Below are 12030 nucleotides of genomic sequence, written 5' to 3' on the forward strand. Positions count from 1 at the left end.
GTGCTGGTGCCCATCTCCAGCCAACGTTTCGGGCRAGAGGCGGGGTCACCCTGGACAGGTCGCCAGTCTGTCGCAGGGCAACACAGAGACACACAACCATGCACACACACACAATTTGGAGAGGCCAATTAACCTGACAGTCATGTTTTTGGACTGTGGGAGGAAACCGGAGTACCTGGAGAAAACCCACCATGCACAGGGAGAACATGGAGACTGCATGCAGAAAGACCCCAGGCCGGGAATCGAACCCAGAACCTTCTTGCTGCAAGGCAACAGCTCTACCAACTGCGCCACTGTGCAGCCATGAGAGGAATTCCTTCCACTAAATATCAGATGTGTTTCTAAGTGAACAAGGTGCCTGTTGCTGCGACAGAGAGCAAAGTAATAATAATTATTAATGATTAATAATTCAGGCCGGCACATGTTTTACCATGTCACTGGTTCAACCGTCCCTGTTCCTCAGGTTGTTTCCTCCGAAAAGACACACAACCTGCTGCAGCTCTGCCTCGTCCTCCTGCTTGTTGCTTTATTTGTCACATCTTTGCTGAAACGTCTCTGGAGATCAAAATGCATTCCTGTGCGAATGGCCCAGTCAAAGTAGAAGGAAAAGACATCTGAAGGACATCTGCAGCTCTCTACCTGGTCGAGTTCACCGTTCCCCATTAAGAGTTTTTCTGCGTGGACGGTTTCCTGCCTGAAGCATCGACATGCTGACAGGCTGTCAGCGAGGATCCGAGGAAAACCAGGACCAAACTGCTGACCATCGACCGAGCGCCTTCTGAAGGCAGAGGTTTGAAAACCGTCGGCGGCGTTTGAGAGGAAACCGTTCACACACAAGTGAGATTGAAMAGACGAAACCAAGACAGAGATTAAAACCGACATCTCCACTCAGCATCACACGTTTCACTGGCGTCACTCCAGATTTACCTCGTTTCTGCAGATTACGCCTCTGCGCTGGGAAGCTGCAGCCACGCTTTGCTTGCTCTCATATCCGACTTGACCTTTATAAATATGGATTATTAGCCCRCATGCATCAGTACTGCCATTATATCTGCCGCTGCTGGTAAAGTTTAATTTTTAARGCCTGCATTGTGCTCCTCGGAGGACGTGCTGATAGCATCTATAGCTATTTTTCTCCCCTTTTTTTAATAAAACGGACGCCACGGCTGCATGGAGGTGGTTATCGCCGTCCTTTCACACGGACTTTAACTGTGCTTTTGATCAATGGGCGGAACGTGGCAATAATGGAGCCTGGGCTTCCATTTTCAACAGGAACACCCACACACTATAAATCCTGAGCACTTGTGGCCTGGTGAAATGCARCGCATAAAAACATCCAGCAAATGGAATAATAGATCACAGATTCTTCTTTTTTCTACCAGTTCCTATTTCCGAGTGATTTGATTTTATCTCGACTGTTTTGCAGTTTATTTCGCTGCGTTTGTGGGCGTCTGGGCTCCTTTACTGCMAAATGATTTATTTCAAAATAAAAATAATGCCACAAAAATGATACGTGCACCATACGTGCAAAAGCCTGATACTTTATTTGCAGCCTACTTCAACATACAAAATTGATTCATGCTTGATTTCCTAGAGCACAGGTGTCAAACTCAAGGCCCGCGGGCCAAATCTGGCCCGCCGTAGCTTTTTATGTGGCCCTCTGGACTCTAAATTACATCAATAAGTCCTTCCAGTTTTTCACAAATCTGCAAAAATCACACAAAATCAACAAATTTCCACATTTTTTTCCTGATTTTACTGCAAATTTTCTCAAAATTGGTCAAAAACATTAAATCCGTAACCGATACAGCGAGTGATAAAGAGTCACATTTAACATCATACATTAGCGTAAATACTGTAAAATAACAATTACAAATATTTCTTAATATTCACCACAAAATCTGTCATTTTGATTGCAAAAATAAACACTAAAATAATCACAAATCCCAGAGGAACAGCTATTAATTGATATTTTAACAGTTTTATTGGTTTTTTCAATAGATTCTGGGGCAACCGGCCCTTTAAGAACATTCAGATTTTTGATTCGGCCCAAAATAAAAATGAGTTTGACACCACTGTCCTAGAGGATTTGGGGAATGACTTTTATTACAGGATGAATTTTCTATTAAGAGCATCAGAGACGTTAAAAATCTGTCTGCTAATGAGCCTTAAGACCAAAAATAATGTCTCTACTGCTTTCCTTAAGGCTTGAAATGCAGCCAAAAGCAGAACCTAAAGCAAATCTTCTCATCGATTGTCTGAAGATTAGTATGTGTGAGAGGTTTTCCCTCCTCATTTATCTAAAGCTGGCAATGCAAGAAAATTATAAACTTTTCTTCAGGCAGCTTTAACTTTTATCTGGCCTGTGTGGAGCACTGTGTGTTTTTATCAAATGTAACTTCTACAGTTTTTTATGGTAAGCAAAAATGTAATTGTGCAGATCTTTATTTACATGTAAAAGAGAAAAACATGGTTTTCATGTTCAGCGTGATTTAAGAGTCAATATGGAGGCTTTAGCTACCAGAAATAGGATTTAAATCTCATGTAACCAGATAGTTTTTTTGTTTACAGACATCTAAAGCTTGTTAAAGTGAGTTTTATATCTGAATAAAAGCAAAAGATGTTCTCCCTTAAATGAGGAAGTTGTAACAGTAAAATAGGAAAACCTTGGAGGGTCACAATCTGTCAGAGGAATTTATTTTCACAGTGGCTACAGAAAATATTCACTCCCATGGATGTTTCACACTTTTTATTGATCTATAAATCTATGATGAACAACAAAATTTAGCTTTTTTCCATCCATTTTCTTACACCCTTGTCCCTTGGTGGGGTCAGGAGGTGCTGGTGCTCATCTCCAGCTAACGTTCTGGGTGAGAGGCGGGGTCACCTGGACAGGTTGCCAGTCTGTCGCAGGGCAACACAGAGACACACAGGACACACAACCATGCRCACACACACTCACACCTAGGGGCAATTTGGAGAGGCCAATTAACCTGACAGTCATGTTTTTGGACTGTGGGAGGAAACCGGAGTACCCGGAGAAAACCCACCATGCACAGGGAGAACATGGAGACTCCATGCAGAAAGACCCCAGGCTGGGAATCAAACCCAGAACCTTCTTGCTGCAAGGCAACAGCTCTACCAACTGCACCACTGTGCAGCCCCACAATTTACCTTTTTTCACCAAATAATTAACAAAATTCTTAATGTCAAAGTAGAAAGTTGCCCATAAAGTGACAGATAAAACAAAAACATGCTCAATAACGGCATGTTTCCAAAAACAAATCCTTCAAGAATATTTTCACTTAAGTGCAACATTTCATCACAGAGTCAGTTTCATCCCAGTCAGGTTGACTTTCCGTCGCTCCGCTCTGCTCTGCTATCTAATGCCGACATCCCCACTTGACCTGAGCAGAGCTCGGTGTTTATCATCGCAGTGTGTGTGACACTGCCTTGACAAATGCAGCTTCTGTGTGTGTGTGTGTGTGTGTGTTTGTGAGATTAAATTGATTTACCTGGCACTTTTATGCAAAGTGACTTACAAACAAGGAGCACTCTGGAGTGTGCAGAGCTTTATTGCACTAAACGAGTTTGGAACCACCTGCTGGTGCAGAAAAGGTTTTTGGGTGGGATCTTAAATACTGGATGCAGAGAAGAGAGAACTCAAAATATGATTCATGTTTATGTGTCAATAGTTATGTATAAAATATGTAGTTAAGATCAACAAGGGATGGATTCTCCAGCAATCAGCAGCAGATTGCTGTATACTCCCTTCTTTGGAAAACAAAAGCTGAAGCCTGGATGCCTTTTAGAACCATGAAAAGGGTTTTATAAAGTAGCATGATGATATTCCACATTTCAACACATTAGAAACACGTCTGCAACATCGAAGGAAGCAAATTGCTGCCTGCTCTTTTGGCGCCTGAGGAATGAAACTTTAACAATGAAAGTAGCAAACAGAAATCATGTTGTTGAACTTCCTGCTAAAGGGCAGCAGTAATGACCAAAGCTGAAAATAAACTCCGTGTTAGCGTAGGAGCTAGCATTAGCGCAGAGTCCTGGGTGGAGAGTTGAAGCTCAAACATAAATGTCATCCTCATGTTGTACTTTCCACTTTGACCAGTCGCATTTCTTAGACTGCTAAATGTTGACTTTTAGTTGACATGCTGAGTCAGCAGGTAATATATAAATATGAAAGTTGCTTTAATATGAGTACAAAAACTCACTAAACAAAGTTAGCAAATGACGATATGACATATTTTCAGTCGTCTCTGAGTTTATGCCCTCCCCAGCTGGAAAATGTAAGATAATAAAAATCCTACCAAGTCAGATGTTTACAAAACGTTTGATTATGTACCAATGTACAAAAGATATGAGGCCTTACAAATTTGAATGAGTTGCCCCCATAATTGTCTCACCTGAGTAGACAGGATTTATTGGCCTTTAACCTTATGCAGCTGTTTGATGTGCAACACAACACCTGGCCTCAGCTGTGATGACGTCATACTTTCATGTTTAACTTTGGTCCTAAATTATGACTTTCCCGATAATATACATATTAGAGGTGTGCCGATCGATCGGCCGCCAATCATAATCGGCCAATTTTCATGAAAAAGCGCATGATTGGTGATCGGCGATCACGGTCTCTTGTTGCCGATACCGATCACCTGCATCTCATTTATCAGCCTGCCTGTGCAGCTGGTCGTCTCTTTCCTTCACTCGCGCAGCAACAAATCCTGAGCGATGTGGAACTATAACTATAACGCACTGAGTGACTGGGGAAGTTTGCGTGTTGCGGCGGAAAATTGAAGCAGGTCAAAATGCATCAACACAACGAAGCTAATATGACATAAAAACAATGACATACCTGACGGAGTTTGGCTACATCGAGGCTCACTACAGTAAAAAAGACATACGGAGGATCAAAGCAGTGCACAGCTACAAACACTCACCCGAATTAGCATGACGGTCAGAAAGCTAAACAAATAACCCGCAAAATTATTTAAGTCTTCAAGCTGCGATGTAAGACGCTGGTTCTGCTCTCGCTGTTGAACCACTGCTACGCGCTACAGGTAGTAATATTTCACAGACGGAGCGCCGCTTCTGCTCCACCTGGTAGTGACTCTCACACCAAACCTCTGCTTAAAGCTGCAGCATCTAACCTAAAAAAATACATTTTACATACGTATTAAAACTTTCGCTGTCCTAACATGAGACAAATAATCTCTAAGAAAATAATTGATCTCCTCCCTGCTCTGCATAATTACTCCACTCAGTCAGAAACAGCCACTCAGAACTAGCAGTAATCAGCTAGCCGCCATGCTAACAGGAAGTTTTCATTCAGTAACTCTGGATTGTTTATCGTAATGGATCCTGTATTTGACTTTGAATGTTAAGTTTTATACTTGAATCTTTTTGGCAATGTTGAGGTTTTATTTTGGCTCTTTGCATTATTTAGCCTCTTCAGAGCTTCATATGTTATCAGTCTGTTAAAAATAGTATTATTGATCGCAGTACAATTTGCACAATGCCTGTTTTGTTTAGTTCTTGGAAAAAGTTATTAAAAACAAGTTTTTCTCTAAATTAAGGTGAATTCATGGTTCCTTTTGCCACATAATGTAACTGGTAGAGTTTATGATAAAAAAAAAAATATATTATTATGTGATCGCTATCGGTGATCGGTATCGGTGATCGGTATCGGCAGGAAAAAACCTGATCGGCACATCTCTAGTTTGAATAAACCAAATAATAGATTAAAAACATGAAATATATTTGTTATTCAGCTAATGTGTTTATTTATTCAAAGATTTAGCAGCAAAAAAGATTTTAGACTTAAAAATTTTCCTTATTTTTTTATTTATGTGGTTTTTCATTAAAATGCGAATTCATAAATTAACTACAGACCCTGCAATTAACTTGATTAAAAACTCTAATCGAGTCCCAGCACTAAGTAGAATAGATTAGATAGAAAATATGTTTGAAAAGTTGACAATTTTTTAAAATATTGTGTTTCTTCTTTAGAGTTGTCTACTTTTAAAACAAGATTATTTTGTGAAAAGAAGTAATTGTCTTGCATTTGTAACCGTGTTCCTCTTCCTCTGTGCTCATGTCCTCCTGCAGGTACTGAGTGCATTTTGGTTTTCAATGAACCAAAGGATCAGTGGGAACCTATTTTTGGCACCTGCGTCTTCCTCTTCTCCTTCCTCATCCCCATGGCCATCATCAGCATCTGCTACAGCCTGATGGTGAAACGCCTTCGAAACGTTCGCATCCTGTCTGGCTCCAAGGAAAAGGATCGGAACCTGCGGCGCATCACCAGGATGGTCCTGGTGGTGGTGGCGGCGTTTGTCGTCTGCTGGACGCCCATCCACATCCTGGTCCTGGCTCAGTCTCTGGGCTTCATCCTGAGGAGCATGTACGCCGTGGTCATGTTCCACTTCTGCATCGCTCTGGGCTACATCAACAGTGGCCTGAATCCCGTGCTCTACGCTTTCCTGGACGAAAACTTCAAGCGCTGCTTCCGTGAGTTCTGTCAGCCGTCTCCGTTCCGCCTCGACACCCAGCAGTCAGGCAGAATGAGGAGCATCGCCAGGGAGGTGGCAGCGGCCTACAGCTACAAGGGCGGGGACGGCAGGGGTCCCGGCGCGGGGACGGCGAATCCAGCATGACTAGGCGTGGAGCTTCCTTTGGTGGGGGTCGTCCCCTCGCAGAGGGGAGAGACTCATGGGACAGGGAACTCCAACACAGAGCTGACTCAGATCACGGCTCTCTAGCGGCACGAGCCCTCCCGCCCCCCAACTCGCAGACTGGCATGGGGCGGGGGGGAGGGAGACGAGGAGGATGGGTTTGAAAGGAAAAGAATTTAGGAAAGACGTTACGAACACAACATCTGACGGCGCAGAGAGCCTAGAAATACCAACTGCTTCGATGGGACAACTGGTGGGTGTTGTTGGTTTGACGTGCCTGACATGGACGGAGCTCAGCTGTGGCCCAAACTGGGCAAAGTTACACCTGCTGGTGTATTTTAAACAAACGTTCTGCTTAAGGAGTCAACTTTGATCACAAAACCAGTGTAAGTATCTAAAGGTTTGGGTTTTTAGCTCAAACCTTCGTGGGCACACACTACAGGAGAATGCTGCTCCTCCACAAAACTGCCAAACCTTCTGGTTACAAACTCCCGTTTTGAGAAAGCATTTGAACAGCAGCATTGGTAGCAGCCACAGACACCAAATCTGTGAAACCGTCCAAGCACTGCCTTGGTTATGGAGGAGAGTAGAACAGCAGCGGCTGACGTRCGGATCGGCTCTCTAGCAGTGAGAACCACAAACTGAAGGCTGCTAAAGAAAAGTCTGGTCCAAATGTGAAACAGAGTATTCATCACTGCTGTGTGCTGCAGCCCTTCCAAGTTCATGTTTGGTCTGGAGYACTTTCTTTTGGTCTGGAGTACTTTCTTTCCATCRTCAGTGTTGGAYGAAAGGCCTGCAGTGCTCTGCTGTCGCCAGCAGGAGGCCGTTGCTGTTCAGGTCGTACTAAGAGATGTTTACGTTTTGTTCTGAGCTCTTATCGTTTATGACACTGGAGTAGACTAGAGGTTGGATTATAAATGTGTTTTCCAATTAATTGGGTTRATATTAGAACAAAGTGAGGTTACTTAYTCTTGAACTGTTAGGTCACATGATTGCCATTAGTCTTATAAACCAAATCTTTAAAGGTGTTTAGAAAGAACAAAAGCCTTAGGGATGTTGTTGTTTACCAAGTTTGAGAGTTTCTTTGTTTTTATGACAGCAGAGAATATAAAGTGCTCTGGGTGAAGGTTGGGTGACCAGGAGTTGGACCTGCATAGCTTTTAGAAAACTTGAGTTCTGATCCATTAAAGTGGACAAAATTTAGGGAAACAGCAACAACATGAAMAATTTGATTTGCTAACAATCCCAAAAAAGTCCAACCATTTGACCCCCRAATGACCCAGAACACATTTCAGCCAGAAAGATAAAGCTAAATAAGACATAAACTGCTGCAATTTGGAAAATATATAACCCATATTGTTTTATATTTTCAATATTAAAGACATAAATGTTGATATCTAACATCGATGTGGACCTGGTCACCCTGAGGAGGAAAACAATCAACTGAAAGCAAAGACTGACACTGACTGGGGTTGGACCAAGGTTCTGAATAGTTTTATATATTTATGTTATTATCCTGTATGGATCAGAATAACTGACTGTTTGAGATGATTTTTCTGGGTCGACTCTGAATGGACTCAGATTATTATGCAGCCATGCGCTTTGCAAATTAGAGCTGAAATTGTGCAACAAATAAATTATATTGTATTCTGTTACCTGGGTTAAAAAAATACTATTTTATTTGACTAACCGGTTCTGTAAATTAGATGTAACATTGGATTCAGAAACATGGCTAATTATGTGGAATAAAATAGGAATAGTCGGAATCTACGAGYCAAAACTTTTGAGAAAATTGTTTAAATTAATTTTTAAGAAAATCCAAAAATTTACAGCATATGGATATTTCTTTTCGTCATGTTTATCTTCAAATTTATGAATAGATATGACAAAATTTTAAAATTTTACTTCCAGCATATCAAAGAAAAGTTACACAAAGAGGATGCTGGAAATGCTTGGATGTAGAAATGAATACAAAGGCTCAGGAAATCCAGTTTAAACACCACGAGCATCTAAACCTGCAGGTTTGGATCTCATCCAGATTCGCTCTGCGGCCGACGTGAGACTGAGGCGATTTAGACACACCAGGCAGAAATAATACAACCACTGACCAATCAGTTCTGATGATCTGAGTTGCTTTATTATTATTATTATTATTATTATTATTATTATTATTATTATTATTATTATTATTATTATTATTATTATTATTATTATTATTATTATTATTTTTGAAGTGTAAAGCTGCTCAGGTCTGGGGTCGGGTTCTCGGAGTGTTTAATGTGAACCCCAATGCTGGAGTAGCATTGACCCCAGGCATCATGAAGGGGTCGCCGGGTTCTGACCCCATATCAAGGGACAAAGGGGCTCTCTCTCTCTGTATCTCTCTCTATCTCTCTTCTTGGTGTCATAAAGTGGAAATCAGCCCTGAAACATTGATTTTAGAAGATATTCTCATCATTTTTGATAGTTGTGACTGGATGTTGTTTTCTTAACTTTTATTTTTGGGACCCTGTGACATCACACATCTGTGACAACAGGTAAGAGTCACGGCAGACCCTGAACAGATCAGAAGCTGCAGTTCCATTAATCATGAAATTGCACAAATTGAAGTTATAAAAATAAACTTGCTTCTTGCATGGAAACACACCAATTTAGCAAAAACTCATGTTTTTTGATTAAAAAGCTTTTGCGCTAGGATGAAAACAGATTTATTTAGCAAAACATCACATGAGCCACGTGATCAAACGTGTTTGTCATTCGAACGTGTTGAATCCAAAGATCCGTAAAATCGACTATAATTTTCCCAAAACACTTCATATTTAGCCACTAGGAAGTAATTTGCCTGAATAAGATGCAGACATCTCCTCTGATTGGCTGACAGAGGAAGAGGCGCTCGCATCATGACTGAATTATGAAAATATACTGTTTACATCTGTCACTGCCATGATTTTTAATGTGTGAACAAGCTTATTCACATTTGATCTTAATCCTACACTGCTCAAAAAAAATTAAGGGAACACTTAACACAATATAACTCCAAGAAAATCAAACTTCTGTGAAATCAAACTGTCCACTTAGGAAGCAACACTGACTGACAACGGGGACCCTCGTCAGGTCAATCAGTGTTGCTTCCTAAGTGGACAGTTTGATTTGAGCAGTATATTTCTTATTTCATAGAAACACAGCACTTGTGAATTTGTGTTTTTTTGACATAATTGACAAAGATTTGGGCTCATCTGTAATGGAAACGCAGCTGCTATCACGGAGAAACACAAAGACAAAACATCCATGCATGAGTAAGAGTCGAATGCTTCCATGCATGTTCATATGTTGATGATCTGCTGTTGGCAAAGCCACACAGAGAACAAGCAGACTCTACAGAAAAGGCCTTTCTGAGACTGGAACCAAGCTGTCTGAATAAAAAGCTTAATGCGAACATCGCTCATCTTCCAAAAGAAATTTAGTTTAACTTTCCTACAGAGTTTTAATAGATAGACTCTTAGTTTGTGAGAAACTGCCTGTGGGTCGTTGCTTGATCTCTATTTGTAGTTTTGTTGACATTTTTTTTAAATTTGCTCCCCTTTGCTTACGTGGCTCTGTGTTTGAGGATTTACCCAAGCAGCTGGATGAAGACTGTTTCCTGATTTCCATCCTTTCTTTTATTGCAGTTTTACTGCAGTAGTTGATGGCAGCTGTGGGCTGTCTGAGCTTTAACCTGCTTCATGTCCTCTGTGTGTCTCAGGGCTGGTGTCCCCTTTAAAATCTGTCACTTCATGTAATTTCTGTGTGAGTTTCTGTAAGATGTCTTTTTTTCTTTCATTTTCCTTGACTGGCCTGTTGTCAGTAGAATCAGAGGACTGCAAACTGAGATACTTTCCTGTTGCTCACAGTAAGTTCACGGTTTGCGAGTAATTCGGCTGTTTGTTAAAAAAAACAACCCGTTTCTGCTCTTTGCTGCAGACGGTTATCTTTTATTTGATTCCATAAACGTACATTGCCTTAAATATCAAGTGAGGTCTGTTAGTGAAGCTTGCTCTTTGGCTGGATACAACTTGTTCTAGTATTTAATGGTGCTTTGCGGCTACTTTATAGCGGTCCTGACCCGTATTCATAAACCCTCAGAGAGTAGCAGAAGACTGGCCCAAAAAGAAAGACTTCAGCTTTGCTCAAATCTAATGCAAAGCATTTTATTAACTAAAAACTTTATCCTCACACAGGAAAACTGCAGCGTTGCCCTTTGTGGGTCACAGACAGTAAAACCAGCCTTTCTGTTCACTGATCATTTAAGTTATTAATGTGAAGATCAATAAAAATTGATTTTTACGTAAGAACATGCTCTATGGCGCCTGACATTTACGGTTGTAAAACATTTTCTTGTCCTGCCTCCAGTTTTATTCTACTTTACATTGATTGTTTACAGTGAATATTTTAGATGCACAGAGATTTTGTTTTGGAAATCATATTTGGCTTTAAATCATCATCTTTTCCTCTGAACTGGGGTTCTACTGAGAGGTGAGGAGCAGGCAATATCCTACCCACAGAAGGTCGCTCTGTTACGTAAGCTGTAAGTAAAATATATTAATAAAAAGGGCAATTTTCAGTAAAACATTAAGATAAAAACAAAATACAGACTGAAAAATGCCTGAGGAGGAAATGTGAACAGGAGTTTTCTTTATGCATTTGTCAACGTGCCGTCAAGATGAAAATGAAGATTTTTCATCCTAAAATTAGGATGAAATCTACAAAAATGTTTTTTTAGATTACAAAAATACTGTACAAAAAAAGTTATTTGATAATAAACTACATTTTTTATTTAAATAAAAATTGTATATCAAAATAATTTTTAATCTTCTCAAAGTGTGAACAGCAACAATTTCTGATCAACTTCTTCCATATTTCCACTGATATTTTTTATTGATTGGTTTATTGATATCTAAACTTTTCAGTGAAAATGAATTGTCTTATAGCTACTGGCTAATTTAATAACTGGTAGTAAATCCCTAGCATGTGTTTAGAAGAGCTTCTGCTGTTATAGATTGTTTTCCTGCCTATAAAATTTAATCTCTGCTCACATTTGACTCAAATTTACCAAAGCTGGAGTTTTACCATGATGATAAAATCTGTCTGTTATGAGAGTTTTATGAATACCGGTCACCTTTTGTTTTTTTTTTTACAATCTAGCCAATTTTTTAGGAAAACTAGTCGGAGTACCAAGGTCACCGAGTCCCTCTGTATGAAGACGTGTCGCATCGCCGCTGTGAGGCTCTTTGTGCTTAACTGTAACTGTTAAAACTAAAGAAGCAACGATATTTTCCGAAATCGTTTGGTGTGAATTCTTTGTAGC

At 40.4% G+C, this 12030-nt stretch overlaps 1 protein-coding gene across 1 annotated transcript in view; it reads left to right on the top strand.

Moving 5' to 3' along the window:
- Positions 1–8841, top strand: part of LOC103460628 (delta-type opioid receptor) — an 86835-nt gene extending 77994 nt beyond the window's left edge. Inside the window, exon 6 of the mRNA XM_008402882.2 lies at positions 6121–8841. Within this exon, the coding sequence (XP_008401104.1) occupies positions 6121–6668 (548 nt within the window). The 3' untranslated portion in view covers positions 6669–8841. The remainder of the gene's footprint in view (positions 1–6120) is intronic.
- Positions 8842–12030: the final 3189 nt, after the last annotated feature.

This window comes from Poecilia reticulata, unplaced genomic scaffold, assembly GCF_000633615.1.
Source record: "Poecilia reticulata strain Guanapo unplaced genomic scaffold, Guppy_female_1.0+MT scaffold_266, whole genome shotgun sequence".
NCBI lineage: Eukaryota > Metazoa > Chordata > Actinopteri > Cyprinodontiformes > Poeciliidae > Poecilia > Poecilia reticulata.